Source organism: Tursiops truncatus, chromosome 4, assembly GCF_011762595.2.
Source record: "Tursiops truncatus isolate mTurTru1 chromosome 4, mTurTru1.mat.Y, whole genome shotgun sequence".
NCBI lineage: Eukaryota > Metazoa > Chordata > Mammalia > Artiodactyla > Delphinidae > Tursiops > Tursiops truncatus.
This window is the reverse complement of record NC_047037.1, coordinates 84,633,135-84,649,083: the sequence shown is the minus strand read 5'-3', so window position 1 is coordinate 84,649,083 and position 15,949 is coordinate 84,633,135. Positions and strand designations below refer to the sequence as shown.

Sequence of the window (15,949 nt, the reverse complement as noted above, 5' to 3'; positions counted from 1 at the left end):
CAAAGTTACACTGCAGTTAGGTACTCCAATTAAGTCCTGCTTGCCTTTTTTTTATTATTAAAAAAATGTTCTCATTTTCTAGGCCAAGCTCACTAGGTAACTTCCTCCAGGAAGCAGCTCAGTTTCCCCAGCTGCTAAATAAGATGCAGCATAGCTATGGTGATCCCCCCGCCTCTGTATTTTTGTCACGGTTCTGCTTTGCCGTGACGGAGACCCCATGTGTCCTGCTTTGCGCTCACTGAGTGGTATCTGCTTACAACTCTGTTGTGGGAGTTCATGAGTTAACTCCTTTCTCCCTCTTTGGACACCTGCTTCCTCACTCCCTCTCCCTCCTCAGCTACATTTTTTTCTCCTTTAAAAGCGGGATGGTGGCTGGCAGCAGTAGTGGGATCTGTTTCCATTTTGAACCTTATAAATTACCCAGGGTGCAGAAGTAACAGGAATTGTTTGGCTGGCCCTCGTTAAGCAGGAGGGGGTCTGGGCTGAATTTCCTCAGTAAAACCTTTGTCGACTTTACAACCCAAACACCTCGGTGGCCGCTCTGTGCTGGGATAAGAAACAGCCCTTCTGTCCCTTTGTCTGCTTGTCTTCTCTCTGCCTTTTACTACTTTGTATTCATTCTGTCTCCCTGCTGCCTCCTTCCTTTCCTTCCTTCTTCCTTTCTTGGGGCAGGGGTAGAGCAGGTGTGGGCAGTCTCCTCAAGGAGTTGGGGAAGAGGAACACGGCATGAGCAAGCAAGTTCCCTAAAATCCTGTAACTGGTCATTCATGCAGTGTTCCAGATAAGTACGTTATTTCATTGGGGGAAAGTAGAGAATTAAAGCTAGTATCTGGATGATGGAGGGGACACCAAAGGCTTGCTTTTTGGTGTTTGTCTGTAACTATATTAATGAACTTAATGAACAGTGATTAAGAAACCACTGTTAAAATTCCTCATTGTTCTACCTCACCCTATTCCAACTCTGTTCGTCAAGCACCCACTTGGTGCAGAGGGCTGGTAGAAAAAAAACATGAAAAGCCTACTATTGTGGTTAAAAGCACAGAACTTTGGAATGAGCCCAACCTGGGTTTCATTCCAGGCCTACAGTTCTATGACCTCGGGCTAGTTACTTACCTTGTGGAACTCAGTTTCCTCACCTGTAAAGTGGGGATAATAGTCCCCACCATGTAGAGTTGTTCTGAAGATTAAGAGAATACCTTGTGCAAAGAGCTTAGCAAGATACCTATTGTGGTAACAGGCGTGTCCTCCCTCCCACCACGGCTACCCTCCCCTGCCATACTCACATCCTTTGCAGCTTCCCTTAACTTCACTTTGTTAATAACACGACCCTCTGATTTCCTGGATTGTCTGGAAAAGAGCAAAAGCTCTCTCTACCCCAAGAGGGAAAAACTTGTCAGGAAAAGCTTAAAATTTTTCTTTCAAACCTCTTTTAGAAAATGTCCCCTTGTTCTTCCCCAGAAGAGTGGAAGTCCTCTGATGTTGAAGACACGAGACAAAGGGAAGGATTAAAAATCAAGGGGAGGGCTTTCCTGGTGGCGCAGTGGTTGAGAGTCCGCCTGCCGATGCAGGGGACACGGGTTCGTGCCCTGGTCCGGGAAGATCCCACATGCCGCGGAGCGGCTGGGCCCATGAGCCATGGCCGCTGAGCCTGCGCATCTGGAGCCTGTGCTCCGCAACGGGAGAGACCACAACAGTGAGAGGCCCGCATACCGGAAAAAAAAAAATCAAGGGGAAAGGACTCTGCCCTAGAAACCGTTCCGAACATCAGTGTGGGGCCAGGCCCTAGATCTGGTTTGGAGGGGTGCTTGTTTGGCAAAGCAGTGTAGCCCTCTTAACTCTCTAAGTAGCTAGGTGAAAAGCCAGAGGAGCTTGGAGAACGGAGAGGTTTAGGGAAATCTCAAGCACTCCCTAGCACAGAGCAAGAGCCTCGAAGCCCAGCCTCAGTCCTCTGTGAAAGGAGCCATGGGTGTTGAGAGGCCCAAGACCGGCTCTTACAGCAGACCGTACAAGTAGCCAGAACTCCAGAGACTGGAGAGCGTAATACAGCTGTCAGCTGGGCAGCTTAACTACCTCCTATGACTTTTCAGTGGTGACTGTAAGTTTTTGAAAGAGTCGCTGGTTTAGATAAACTGGTCCAAAAGTGTTCGCATTTTGAGTATATGTCACCCTCCTGGAAATATACTGTTACTATTGCCGCATGTGCACGATTCAGGAATATGCATCCTCTGTCTAGATCATTGTGGTGCTGCCTTCAGTTACCTGAATCTCACTCTACTGTCTCCCTGCCTAGCAGGGTGTTGGCACACCTTCCTCATTGGTCTCATGTCCTATAGGTACAGCAGTGAAAACACAGAGGCAAGATCTTGGTTTCGGCTGTGACAAAAGTGTGTGTACATTTGCCTCTTTGTGATTTCGATGAATCTTTTAAACACCGTAGCTTAAACGAGGCATAAAGAAATAACACTGTAGAAGGGGCGGAATTAAAGTTCTAGGCAGGCAATAAGAGGCTGGCTGATGATAGCCGAGATATGTCATCAAGCGGCCAGAGGAGCAGTACAGTCTAGACCCCCAAGGAAATGTTCTCGGTGGAGATGCAACACAGCAAGCCGTCAAGAGTGCAGATTTTGTATTTTCTAATTTCCTTTGTGATTTCTTCTTTGATACATAAGTTATTTAGAAATGTGTTAACTCCCAGTATTTGGGGCTTTCCTAGATATCTTGTTTTGTTGGTTTCTAATTTAATTCCATTGTGTTCAAGTAACATACTCTGTAAGATTTCAGTCTTTTGAAATTTTATGGCCCAATATTTGGTCTGCATTTGTGAACATCGCATATGCACTTGAAGAGAATACTGTTGTTGGCTCTAATGATTAATGAATGTCAATTAGATCAGGAAGCTTGACATTGTTATTCAGATCTTCTATATCCCTACAATTTTTCATCTAACTGTTCTATCAGTTATTACCAGGGGAGTGTCACAATTGCCCCTATGATTATAAAACTGCCTAATTTCCACTTTAATTCTGTCGTTTTTTAAAAATGTATTAGGCCTGTGCACATTTATGATTATACACTCAAGATGTGTGTGTTTCACTATGTGAAAATTTTATGTCACTAAAATTTAAAATAATCTGATTAGGACTCAGGGCCAAAAAGAATGTGTATAAAGGAGATCCTCTGAAAAAAAAAAAATGATCTGGCAGAAGACCAAGATAAAAATGAAATTGTCTATTAAAAAAAATGTACAGATTTTGTAGAGATGGAAAATACCAGAATTTCAGCACTAGGGGATGGAGAGAAGAAGAGGGGCCTTGGCTGAGTGACTTTTGTCTGTGTTTGTGTCTGGAGTTGCAGAGGTCAGACAAGCTGAGGAGGGTTGGTAGGTTTCAGGAAATCAAAGAATGTTGACAAGGATGTAGGTGAAGAGCTGGGGTGACTCAAAACAGGAGATCTTTCATGAGCCTCTGAGACTTTAGGATTCATTCATTAGTAGCATCCCCTACCTGAGGGATGCAGCATGCATTCAGTATACTGTGACAGCACTGCGCACAGTAGTCCAAACTAGCAGCATGGTGTGCCACGTAGCCCTGGGCACCTAGCCTCCTGCAAGCAAATGGTAAAGATAACTGCATCCTTTCCAGCATCTGTGCTGGCTACTCACTGCCCTGAGCCTGGGACATGGCTGCCGGTCTCCGCCTCTCCATGTCCTGGGCTCTCCTGTCCTCGTTGCTATGGGTGCACTGGGCAAGGCTCTGGCCTTCTTACCATGACATCACCTTCTAGCTCAAAGGGGCAACTTAGAAGCAGCTTATGTTAGATGAGAAATGGCATGAGAATGTTCTTTAGTCTTCCAACAGCCGGCCAGGTCAAGACTTTGAATGTTACCACCTGTGTGATGGAAACAGGGGCATGGGGACAAAGCCAGGCCCCATGGCTACCACAGGGGTGCCCCAGGCATTCTTACCACAGCCGTTTCTCTCTCTTTTTCCGCAACAGAGTGTAGCAGGGATTGCGGTACCTCTTTGAGTGACTCCTTTGGCTTATGGGACGTTGACACACCATGTCGCGTGGGATGATGATAACGCAGAGAGGAAAGAGGTCCGAGGTCACACTTGCTTGCCTCCTCTTGGCCATGGCCAGCTGCTTCGCAAACCTGAGTGAGTGTTTTCCTTGCCTTCTCGGTGGCCCTTCTGGGAAGAACACTTTGCCCCTAGTGTCAGAGGGTATCATCAGGCATTCTACAAGGACCCTCTCAAAAGGCCTCCTTCCTCCTGGATTTCAAAGAGCATTTCCTTCCCACTGACCTTCAGGGACACGCTCAATAATACAAGATGAGAAATGATCTCAGTAACATCATATTGGTTGTATTTTAATCATTTGAAACTTATACTAGGGAGGAGTAACGATAATGACTGAACTACCTTTTAGTGAGCACTTAACTATAGGGCATTACAGCAGGCAGTTTACATGCATTGTTTGTCAGCTTCCCAGCGACGCTGTGAGACAAATATTATTAGTCCCACTTTACAGATAAGAAACTGAGACCCCAAAAGGCTAAAGTTCCCTGGCTCAGAAGCAGTGGCACTGGGATTCAGACACAGCTCCTGTTCAGGTCCAAAGCCTGAGCTCTTGCCTTCACACCACACTGCCACTCCAGTCTACTTTCTGGGGAAAAGGCCAGGTTGGGGAAATGGACCCGAGGTCAGCAGAGCTCTTCAGAGAAAGGTCAACTCCTCTCTGGGTTGCTCAACTCTGAAAGGCTGCCTGGGTGCGGTGCTTCTGAGCAGGTCATGCTGTTGGTTTCTTGGGGGTGTCAGTTCATCGCTACATGCCTGTTCTTCCTCCAGACGAGGTCCCTCAGGTCACTGTCCAGCCTTCTTCCACCGTCCAGAAGCTCGGAGGAACCGTGATCTTGGGCTGCGTGGTGGAGCCCCCCTGGATGAACACCACCTGGCGCCTGAACGGGAAGGAGCTGAATGGCTCGGATGATGCCCTGGGCGTCCTCATCACCCGCGGGACCCTCGTCATCACTGCCCTCAGCAACCACACTGTGGGACGGTACCAGTGTGTGGCCCGGATGCCTGCAGGGGCTGTGGCCAGCGTGCCAGCCACCGTGACACTAGCTAGTGAGTACTGCTCCTCTGCCCCCTCCCATTCTCTCTCTGTCCCCCACCCCAATCAAACCCCCTGTCATCAGTCCCACCATAAAAGGGGCCTTGCCCGCTGACGTTTCCAATCAGAGAGTGGTGGCTGCCCAGTAATCTCCAGTGGCTGGGGACCTTTGTGCTCTCTGAGTAGAGGCAGGGTCTGGAGTGAGCGTCTAGAAAGAAGGAAACTTGACATGGTTGAACTGTTTCTGTGGGCCCCAGAGCTGGGCCACGCCGTGCCTTTCTACTTGGTCGCCCTGTGGTCTTCGATGTCGTTGTGCCCCCCGTCCCCCATCCTCGCAGCAGTTGCAGTCAGAGCATGTACAGGGCCACGTGTGGTCCGAACAGAGCCCGCCCATTCCCCCTTGGCCTCCTGCCTCTCTGCGGGGCAGGCATAGTCTAAATTCCTGAAACAGAAGTCGTGGAACACAATGAAAAGGCAACTGTGGGACAGAGGGTAGAGAGGAAGAAATGAGGTGACACTTTGGTTCAAGGAGGCTGCCGAGAGAAGACTTCATGCTACTCTTATATATAATTACCACTTGGGTACACTATTGTGCCCAAGCTCAATACACACATTACCTGATTTTCTACCCACGGTACGTATGGGAAATGAGACTTGACTGGTTAAATAAACTTCCAAAGGCTTATTTTGGAAGCGCAGCCGCAACACCTGCTCTTCTATATGGAGTCTATAGCCAGGACGTTCACTTGGCCCTTGAACAGTTCAGGGTGAGGGTCGCCGACCCTCTGGGCACTCGAGAATTGGCATATAACTCATAAGGGGTCCTCTGTATCCGCAGGTCCAACCAACCTCGGGTCATGCAGTGCCGTAGTATTTACTGTGCGGGAAAAGATCCCCAGCCACGTGGCCCCACGCAGTTCAAACCCATGTTGTTCAAGGTCAACAGTATTAAGAATTACCTCCCCTTCCTGGTGGCTGGAGCCTAGGAAACAGGGGATCTTGTTGAGAGTTCCATGGTGTTTGGGCTTAACCTTTTAGAAGGTCTCCTGAGCTTGTTCCCTCACGACTTAGCTGTGCCTCTTTATCCCGGACAGCCCTGCTTCCATGTCACCATCGTTATTACCCTCCTGGACCATGTGGTTCCAGGAGGTTGGTGGTCCTTATGTTACGGGTCACACCTAAGGCAGCCAGCTTCTAAGATGCTTCTTAAGCATCAGCTGGGGTCCCTGAGGTGTGAGGCGTGAGTCCTGGGGAGAAAGTGGTGAGAGAAGGGGGAGTAGAAAAGCAGGTGAGAAAAGACCCCGCCCTGCCCTCTGGTTTCCAGATCCCTAGAGGGACTTCACTCCCGTGGTAGAATAGAGACTAGAACGAGGCTGGCAACAGTATTCCTGTTTCCTGGGGAACCAGTTTAGCAGCCCTGCCCTCTTCTCAGAGGAGGCCGGAAGACAGGGTGGGTCCCTAGCTACCTCCCTAGTGGGGGAGGCCAAGCTGGGCTGCATCTTGTAGCCACTTTGCCTCTGTGGCTGCAGCAGCATTCACTGAATCTGAGTGCCAGGCCTCTGGGGAGCAGGCTTAGGGTTCGGGTTCGGGTTCAGTGAGGAAGGCAGGCCCTGGGCCACCTGCTGGGCCCTCCCCCCAGGTGTGCTGGTGGGCTGGGGCAGGATGCTGGGAGAGCTGGGTGAGGAGGGTGACAGGGGTCAACTCGTCATAACAAGAAGGGCTGAGGCCAGAGCTACACTTCTTACCATCATACTTCTCTCGTAGATTTTTAAATTATAATTCAATTGACTCTAGAAAGTTTAGAATATATGGAACATAATGTCTCCCCACCGTCCTTGTACAACCACCATCATCATTTTGGAGTATACCCTTCTGGTCTTCATCCCTACCTATATTTTTACACTACTGAATATACAGTTTCTGTCCTTATTCTCTCCCCTTTGACATCGTATGACAAGCATTTTCCATTGGCCATATGACCGGATTTACTTTTTCTTTTTTATTGAGTATAAAATGCATCCAGTAAAGTACACAAAACGCACGAATGTTAAGTGAACAGCCCAATGTGTTTTTCGCGTGTACGTACCGTGTACCCACCGCTCTGGCACGCCCCTAGTTAATCTGTCCCCCGTCCCCCTCCAGAGCAGGAGCACAGTTGCTCATGGCCCTAGAACATCCCAGGGTGGCTCTACCATAGTGTTCTGAACGCTCTTCCTAGGGCTGGGCAGTCGGGTCCTTGCCCGTTGTTCATTATTACAAATGAGAGGTGCCTTTTAGCAACCTTTGTGCCTTTAGCAACGGCGCTCCTCCAGGAGGTTTGCTCACCTGCAAATGGTCAGCCCTCGTCTGTGAAGACTTGGGAGACTCCCTAACTTGGCCTGATCACAAGCCAGCCTGAACCTCTCATTGTTTGGAGAACGGGAGAGCTGGAGAGTATAAGATTTATTTTGGAGCCCTCCTTCTACTTCAAGGTGAATCTGTGTGAGCAGAGACAATTTATAGCCTTTATTTTAAAAAAAAATCCTGGCCCCTTCTTTCTCTGGTGCTCAAAGGGATCTGCAGTTGGCAGTGAGGACAAAGGGAATGGTTTGGTTGCAACCCAAGAAGGCGCAGTGAGAGAAGAGGGGGCTTGTGCAGAAGCTGAGGCGAGTCTTGTTTGAAAACCAAGAGCTATTGGCTTGTCATTTAGGCATGAATCAGAAGAGAAATGTTTGGGCCTGACCAGAAGATGGATGGAGAAGTGCTGGAAATGGGGAGAGCGGGCTTGGAGGGTCTGTGTCCTGGGGAGAGGGAGTTGGTGGACTGGAACCTACAGCCTCCCAAACTTGGAGGAGGCAGTGACGGGGTGGCGGGAAGGCGGGAGAGAGGGGTGCTGTGCTTGGGTTAATGCCATGGGGGATTTGGCCCAGACTCAGCAGCTAGATTAAGTTTCCCAGAGCACATTCCTGAGCAGAATGGGGGCTGTGTTTTGCTGGGTGGCTGGTGTGCGAGGGAGGCCGAGCGGCAGAAGGGATTATGGAAGGCACGTTCTGCATTCAGAGGCGAGGCCGGCAGCGGTGTGCCGGCACTCGCACGCACGCACGCACGCACACCCACACTTGGTGTTTCAGGCTTCCTTCTCCTCTGGCCTCTCCCCAGTGCATTCAGATGTTCATCCTCAGGCAGGGTACTTGCTGTTTGGCCTCCGTGGCAGGGCGCTGCCTCCTGCATCTCGGTGAAACCCTAGAGATCACTGGGGGTTTTCAGTGATGGGGCGTTCAGTGATGGGGGCGTTCAGTGATGGGGCATTCAGTGATGGGGGCTTTCAGTGATGGGGGCGTTCAGTGATGGGGGCGTTCAGTGATGGGGGCGTTCAGTGATGGGGGCGTTCAGTGATGGGGCGTTCAGTGATGGGGGCTTTCAGTGATGGGGGCTTTCAGTGATGGGGGCTAAGACCTGGCTTGAGGATTCAGGGATGTGGACGAGGCTGCTGGCAGAACTTCCCTGGTCCAGACCACTTTTACTCTGATGCAAGGGGGTGCACTTGAACTTTACCCCTGCCTGGTGACATCAGCCTGTGTTCTTCAGGTAAAATGGGACCACCTGAAGTCTCACCTGTGCACTCCCACCCTCTCCTCCAGGTGGTCCTGGCTGTGTGGAGAACTGCTTTTCTTACTCTCTGTGGAGGTGCCCTTCCCACTCTCTTCTGTGGCGATTTTTTTTCCCTTTTCACTTAAGCTTTCTTTGTGGTGAATCTCTCTTGCTGCTAATGCCTCTTTTCAGACCATGTTGTCTAATTCTTTATGAAATGCTTTGACTTTGCTCTCCTTTCTTACCTCCCTTCCCCTTACCTCTCTTTTCACAAGCTTCACACCCGGGCGCCAGCACTTTGTGAGCCTGAACCAACAGCGGATGTTGCCCGTGGACACCGCATTCCTTGTTGCTGGACCCCGAGGCACCCTTAGCGTTGTTCTCCACACAGCACAGCACGTAATCACAGCCAGTTCAGAGCTGGCATGCAGCGTGAAAGCTGTTTCCGACCCCTTACCGCTCCTCATCTACCATTCACATAAACTCCTAATAATTCTTCATTTTTACCTTCTTTCTATCTTTTCAGTTAATTCTCCCAGTTATCCTATAATCCCTAGGTCCTAGTCATAGTTGGAAATAAAATAGGCGGTAACTGGGTAGTAATTCTATATCTGGGGATTTTAGTCCTCAGGCTAATGTGAAGTCTTATGCTGGTGCTGGTTTAATTGGCAGCCAATATGTAACCCCTCCGTAAGGTCTTTAAGCCCTAGGACCAGTCACGTACTCCTGAATTATCCTTCTCTGGCATCAGAGATCAGAGGCAAGACAGCTGACAGGAAAGGAAGGAGTTCCCCTTAGGCAGCTGTGTCCATGACTCTGTGCCTTTGAGGAAAGGTCAGAAGGGGACAGGGGCCCTTTGTTGCCATAATTTAACCCATGAGTGAAATGAAGAGCCCAACTGGTATGATGGAAAAAACAAGAAACTTAAACCGAGGATCTTTTTTTTTTTTTTTTAAGTTTTAACTCTGCCACTTAAGAGTTAATGTGGCTTTGGTCAAGTCACTTGATTTCTCAGATTGCCACAACTGTGAAATGAGCACACTAATGATTACATCATCCATCTTATGGTTTTGTTTTGTTTTGGTTTTTAGAGAATCAAATGAGAGAGTATATGATAGTAATATTTTGAGGCATTTTATGAATTCCAGACTTTATTCACTCACCCATTTGGTCAGCACATGTCCGTGGAGTATCCTCTTGCAGAAGGCTCTGAGGCCGGTGCCCAACCCTGTGCTGCCCAACTGCATTCTGGGAGCAGCCCTAGGACGACAGAGCCCAGGAGGGGCAAAGCTTCCGTCACAGCCAGAGCCAAGAGAGAGGACTGGCTTATCAGGAAGAGAGAGCAAACCCATTTCCTGTGAAGTTCTTAGCTTCCCCTACTCACATGTTCTCCAACCTGGGTTCCCACCTCCCCGCCACCTTTGAGAGCAGCCCGTAGTGTCACTGCATATATGTTGTCAGTGTAGCCCGCAGAGCTGCCCATTTATGCGTGTGTTGGCTCACTGCTGCTTATTGTTCCAAGGAGACAGTGCTGGTTTGTGCTGGCAGGATGGGCCGACCCTGGCCCTTGGCCTTGTGAGTTCCACAAACAGAAGCCATGACTTCTTACTCAGCTCCCCAGCTCTGATTCCCATCAGACACTTCCTTAAGGTCTTCTGTGCTGTGACCCTGAATTAGAATAGGCCATTAAGGATTGCTGTCGACATTAAAAAAAATACATTTCTAGCTTCCTTTATCCTTGCTTTTATTTATTTTTTAATTAATTTATTTTTTTTTTTGCGGTACGCGGGCCTCTCACTGTTGTGGCCTCTCCCATTGCGGAACACAGGCTCCGGACTCGCAGGCTGAGTGGCCATGGCTCACGGGCCTAGCCGCTCCGCGGCATGTGGGATCTTCCCGGACCGGGGCACGAACCGGTGTCCCCTGCATCGGCAGGCGGACTCTCAACCACTGCGCCACCAGGGAAGCCCTATCCTTGTTTTTAGTCAGAGTTCTTCAGAGAAGAAGAGCCAATCTCCCCCCCCCCACATATATATATAAAATGCATGTATGTATATATACACACACACACATAATTATATAAACACATATAATTTTATGGAGAACATACATATGAATATATATACACACTTATATAATTATATATACACACGTAATTTTATGGAGAACATATATATAATTATATGCACACACACATATGGGGAGAGAGAGAGAGAAAGACGAGTAGAGAAAGGAAAAAAGAAAGGGAGAGAAAGATTTATTTTAAAGAATTGGCTCACATGATCGTGGAGGCTGGTAAGTCCAAAATCCATAGGGCTAGCCGGCAGGCTGGAGAGTCGAGTCCCACTAGGGAACCAGCAAACCAGCCATTCTCCTGAGTTCAATATCTGGGTGTTTTGGAGATTCGTGTCCTGCGAATTGGGGAGTGTTTAGAATTGCCAACAGCACAGTAAGACCTGGTCCCTCCTGTTGAGGACCTCTTAGTCTGATGGAGAAGGTGGACTGCATTTACCTGTTAGCCATAAAGCAAGTCAGTCAGACCCATGAGTTGCCTAATAGAGATATAAGCAGATTTTAATGGGAGCTCAAGCGAACAGTGATTCATTTCAGTTTCAGGGGATTGAGGAAGACTCAGGGTTGAGCCTTGAAGAATGTGTGAGGGACAACCTTTCTCTCTAATTTTTTGAGTCCACATCCCTTTCTCAGACCTTCAACAACGAAGTTCAGCTCTCTACATTGTGTACTTAGACCTAAGCCCAGTGCAGTTTCTTGGACGGTGCAGATAATTCCATAGTGAGTTCCGTCAGATCCTGAAATTAGGATGAGGTAGCAAGAGAGAGACAATCACCCAGTGGCTGTATTTCCCTAGGAGGGGAAAGGAGTCTGCAGCTGAAAGCTGGGTCTGAAGATGCCCTCCAGGCAGAGTGTGAATCTGCCGTTGCTGGGAGAGGCAGAGAGACAGCTCCACACGGTGGTATAGTTGGAAAAGGAGAACTAACCTGAGCTTGAAATCCAACTGCTTTATGCCGTAAGCGTTGTGTATTTTACTTTGCCAGTTGGACAAGAAAATTATTGAAAGACAGTTTAAACCTAAAAGGTACTAAGCAACTTGAGTACCTAAATAGGAGATGACTAAGGAATACCTTACAGCTTTAGGCCAAAGTCACATTAACCCTTTCTGTTTTCTAGTGGATACAGGCAGAAATTCACACCTCACAAGAATTTCCCCTGGTATTCTGGTGAAATCTTCAAATGGCTTTGGCAATGCTAATCCCAGTAGGCCTGGCACAGGTGCCCAGACAAATGTGTGGAGTTAGCTCAGGGCATCATGGCAGCAACTGCCCCAAACAGCCAGCGTTCCAATTCTCTATTTAGCAACCGTCAGTATTTACCAAAAGAGGGCTCAGTTCCAAGGTGCATCTTCTCCCAAGGACACGCTTAGAACTCTTAACCTACCCCACTCCTCTCCTCAGTCTGTTCTTTGCACACACACCCATATGCTTAAATAAAATCCTAGGTTCATTTTCTAAGCTAAGAGAAAAGGGAAGGACCACACAGTGTGTTAAGCAGGTACAACTATAGATTCAGTGAGCCAGAACAGACTTTAAGAAGCCTTTTGCGCAGGAAGACAAGGGGAGGATTGATTAGCTTGCTTGAAATCACTGGAACCTCTAAAGAACATGATGCAAGATGGTTCTTTTAAAATGAAAAAGAATCAGGAGAGCAAATGAGTTCCTTGGCTCTCCTTTTTTTGTGTGTGTAGGGATTTCTACCCTGATCTTATTTTTTAAACTTGCAACCATTTTTGGAATCTGGTAATAGTCCCAGGAACTATAGAACAGTGAGTCTGTCCTGCAAATGGGACAAAATGTTCAAATCTAAATAAAGGACTGTCACTTAATACTGAGGGAAAAAAAGGTAAGCAAAAGGAAAAAAAAAAAAACTTGCTAAGGCAGAAACAGCATGTTTTTTTCTTTAGGGAAAATTGTGCTTCAGTTTTGGTGAGTGCGTTCCTTTTCTACTTAAAAACATAGAAAAGGCATCACAGAGTAAGACCCAGGCTGCAGCGTGACACTTAAGCCTCCCTCTCAGCCCTACCTCCCACTCCAGAGCCAGCAACCCTGCCATTTCCTCAGCTAGTCTTGCACTGGTTTTTGGAATGGCGCTCCGTCCACCTGTAACAACCTCCTTTCCGTTCTCTTCCCCAGAGAGTTCCCACCTCCCTTGGGTTAATAAATTCCTTCTCAGTTTTCAAGATTCAAGTATCTTCTCCTCTAAGAATCTTTTCTTGACCCCCTCGACCCCCCAAGTGTGGAGTGGGGTCCGCTCTTCGCGGATCCCTACCATCCCGAGTTTACTTCTCTAGGCCTCTCCTGCCACCGTCTCTTTGCCCTTCACCTCTGTGACCGCCACACTGCTGCATAGCAGTGGGCCTGGCACAGGCTAGGCCTTCGGTGAATGTCTAGGGAGAGGCAGACTCCCAGATAAGATGTGTTTGAAGTCTAGAAGATCAGAAAGGGCATGCAGAAGGTGAACAAAGATTTCTTCACCAGACTATGACATAGTAAAAATTTTGAGGAAGTAAACAAGAAAGGATGAAGCAACATCTTGGGATATAAACAGACTGAAAATACAAATAGATTCAGGAAGGGTTTAGAAAAATTGATGGACGTCAGAAGCGTGAAGCATTTTTAGAGGAAACTCTGGAACGTTTGAAGGGAGACGCCAGTGGAAGTGGCTCCACGTCCTACCAGATGCCTCACGGGACACTGTCAGAGAGGGTGGGCAGATGACATGGGTAGTCATTACTGCTTTTAGGACTACGTAGTTCCCAGGTGTGTGGAGGGGAAAGTGGGAACCACTGTGGGTCCCACGGCCTTCAGACTGTGCCCCCGCCTCTCCCACCTAGAATTCTGTTTGTAAAGGCCACGCTGAAGGGTTCACGTCCATTGTTCCTCTGAACGCCTCCGTCTTCTCTCCTCTCTCTCTTCCTGTACAGGCCGCCAGCCTGCCAAAGGCCATGCCAGGAAGCAGCTCTGGCTCTGATGAGTCTAGACCACCGGGATTCACATTAATTTTCCCATTGCTAAGTTTCTAGTTTATATTTGGTTGATCAGAGAAATATGTGTGATGTGGGTTGCTGGCAAGTCAATCTTCTTTTTCCGTCTTCTCTCTTTCCCCAGTGTGTTTTCAAACCATTTTATTCCTTCGTCTAGTCCAAAAGAAACTCCCCAGTTGTGCTAGCCAGCCCTACTTCACAGCAGCACTGGAGTCAAATAAATGGGATGGTCTACAGACATCTTCTCTGTTCATCTGCCTGCCAGACTCAGTGGAGAAACGGCTCCCATCCTTGGTTTGTGTTCAACGATTAATAACATTTCTCATTCTCATATGTCTTTTAAAAAATATATATTTTTAATTGGTTCAAGCCAAGAAATTCCTGAAGCATTAGGCCAGTTTACTGCAAATCATTTAATGACATTGCAAACTAGGTTCTTTTTCTTTTCCTCCTTCTTCCTCTCGCACCCCTCCTTTTATGCCCTCTCTCCTGTCCTCCCCACCTCCAGTCTTGACTCTGATCTTCTGCTCTCTTCCCTCTGGGCCTTTCATCTCTTCCCCAACCTCAGCTTTCTCCCACTGCTCCAATCTAGGTGCACGCCCCACCTTAACTCAAAAGAAAAGAAAGAAACACAAGATTTAACAACTAATATGTTTGGCATCTACCAAGGTTTTTCTCTCCCCCATAGAAACTGTTTTTATTTAAATAGCATGCCTTGCTTTCATCAGAAAGTGTGTGTGAGAAATTTCATGTCACGTTTCCATGGCTGTCAGGAGACAGCTTTGGAGCCAAAATTATGCAATTGAACAGGCAGAAAAAAATCCTGAAGAGAGCAAATGCATTTGTCCACTCTTCCAGCCTGCAAAGGGACGGTTACTCCCTCCACCAACCCCCTTTCTAAGTTGCTCTGGAGATCGAGGTAACCTAACTGAGGTTGGAATGCTGGTGAAGGTGGCAGGGACTACGCCTGGGGACACCACTCATGCGAATTGTTGTACCCTGCCTTGTGTGTTGTTTTAACTGTCTTTTCTATTAGAGTAAAGCTCGTGTGGTTAGGAACTACGTCTTCATCTTCTCGGTATCTTTGCAGCCTCTGGATGGCTGAGTGAATGAATCAGTGGTGCCTGGAGGAATGGTATCGTGCCAGATGCCGACTGCAGAATATGCAGATTTTGCCCAGCCTTGTGGGCTGCAGTTGGGTTTGACTTCAGTGGTCTGTGTGCCGGGGCTATGGACTAGTCATAGGCTTAGTCACTACCCAGAATGCGTGGCGTCTGAGAGGCCCGCCCATCCCACAGTAAACCCCGTCCACTCACCAGGATCCAGGCAGTCCCACCTCTAACAGGAACACCATCAGGACCCAGCCTCCACTCCGCTTCTGCAGTCCTTCACCATGGTTTTCCACTTGTAGCGCACTTCCTTTCAGAGGCTTGACCATGGGGTCGTGCCAGGCCATGGCTCCTCAGGTGACTTGGAGATCAAGTCGTGCTGTGATTCTCTGCCCGTCCGTGAAGCAGTTCAGGGCACTGGAGAGCCCCTGCATCGCAAGAGCCCACACAGGGAGGCAAGGCCTAGGACCCTTCACCTGCTCAGACAGCGCCTCCCAGTCCATCGGTAGAGCGGTGAGCCCCGGGCGCTTGGTTCTACTTCCTCTGCACCTTTGCTGCCTTTCAGAACACGCAGGGATGGGCCACAGGGTCAGCATGTCACTGGGGTACTCCATCAGGCAAGCTCTTTCTACGTTTTGTAACACTGGCCATAGACGCAGCAAGCCAGCACAGGGGCAAAGTTGAGGCCTGGCGGCCAGGAGAGTTAAGGGGTAGGATGATCAGTCAGCCTAGAAACTTGCCGATGGCCACGAGGCTGCTGATCCACCCGGCAGCGTTGCCAAGTGAGCCCAACTCAGTCGCCTCACGATCTGGTGGATCCCATCCAGCCTCGGCAGATGCGTGCAGGCTCGTCCTGTGCTCCCCGAGAACAGGCAGGAGGGTAGGACGGGACTGACTAGGTACGAGAAATGCCTGGAGGCGTTGAAAGCCGGAAGTGCTCAGGGAGATGGGGATGTTGGTAAATCCAGGCAGCCTCCACCTGAAGGCACCGTCTTACCTGACTTCTTTCTTAAACAGAAGCGAACTTTAATTTTCAGCCTAAGGGAGGAACTCGGGGAGAAGACGATCAAATAAGGAAACTCCCTGAAAGTAAAAGTTA

General features: G+C 48.6%; 1 protein-coding gene across 9 annotated transcripts in view; it reads left to right on the top strand.

Moving 5' to 3' along the window:
• Nucleotides 1–15,949, top strand: part of BOC (BOC cell adhesion associated, oncogene regulated) — a 263,018-nt gene that overhangs the window by 218,100 nt on the left and 28,969 nt on the right. For 8 of the 9 annotated variants that reach the window (XR_004526403.2, XM_033855822.2, XM_033855821.2 and 5 more), the window contains 2 exons: nucleotides 3,997–4,157; nucleotides 4,848–5,126. Coding sequence is in view for 7 of the 9 variants with exons in the window: in XM_033855822.2 (XP_033711713.1) it covers nucleotides 4,061–4,157; nucleotides 4,848–5,126 (376 nt within the window). In the remaining 2 variants the exon portion in view is untranslated. Of the gene's footprint in view, nucleotides 1–3,996; nucleotides 4,158–4,847; nucleotides 5,127–15,148; nucleotides 15,364–15,949 lie in introns of those variants that run through there. The other variant, XM_033855826.2, reaches the window with a different exon arrangement.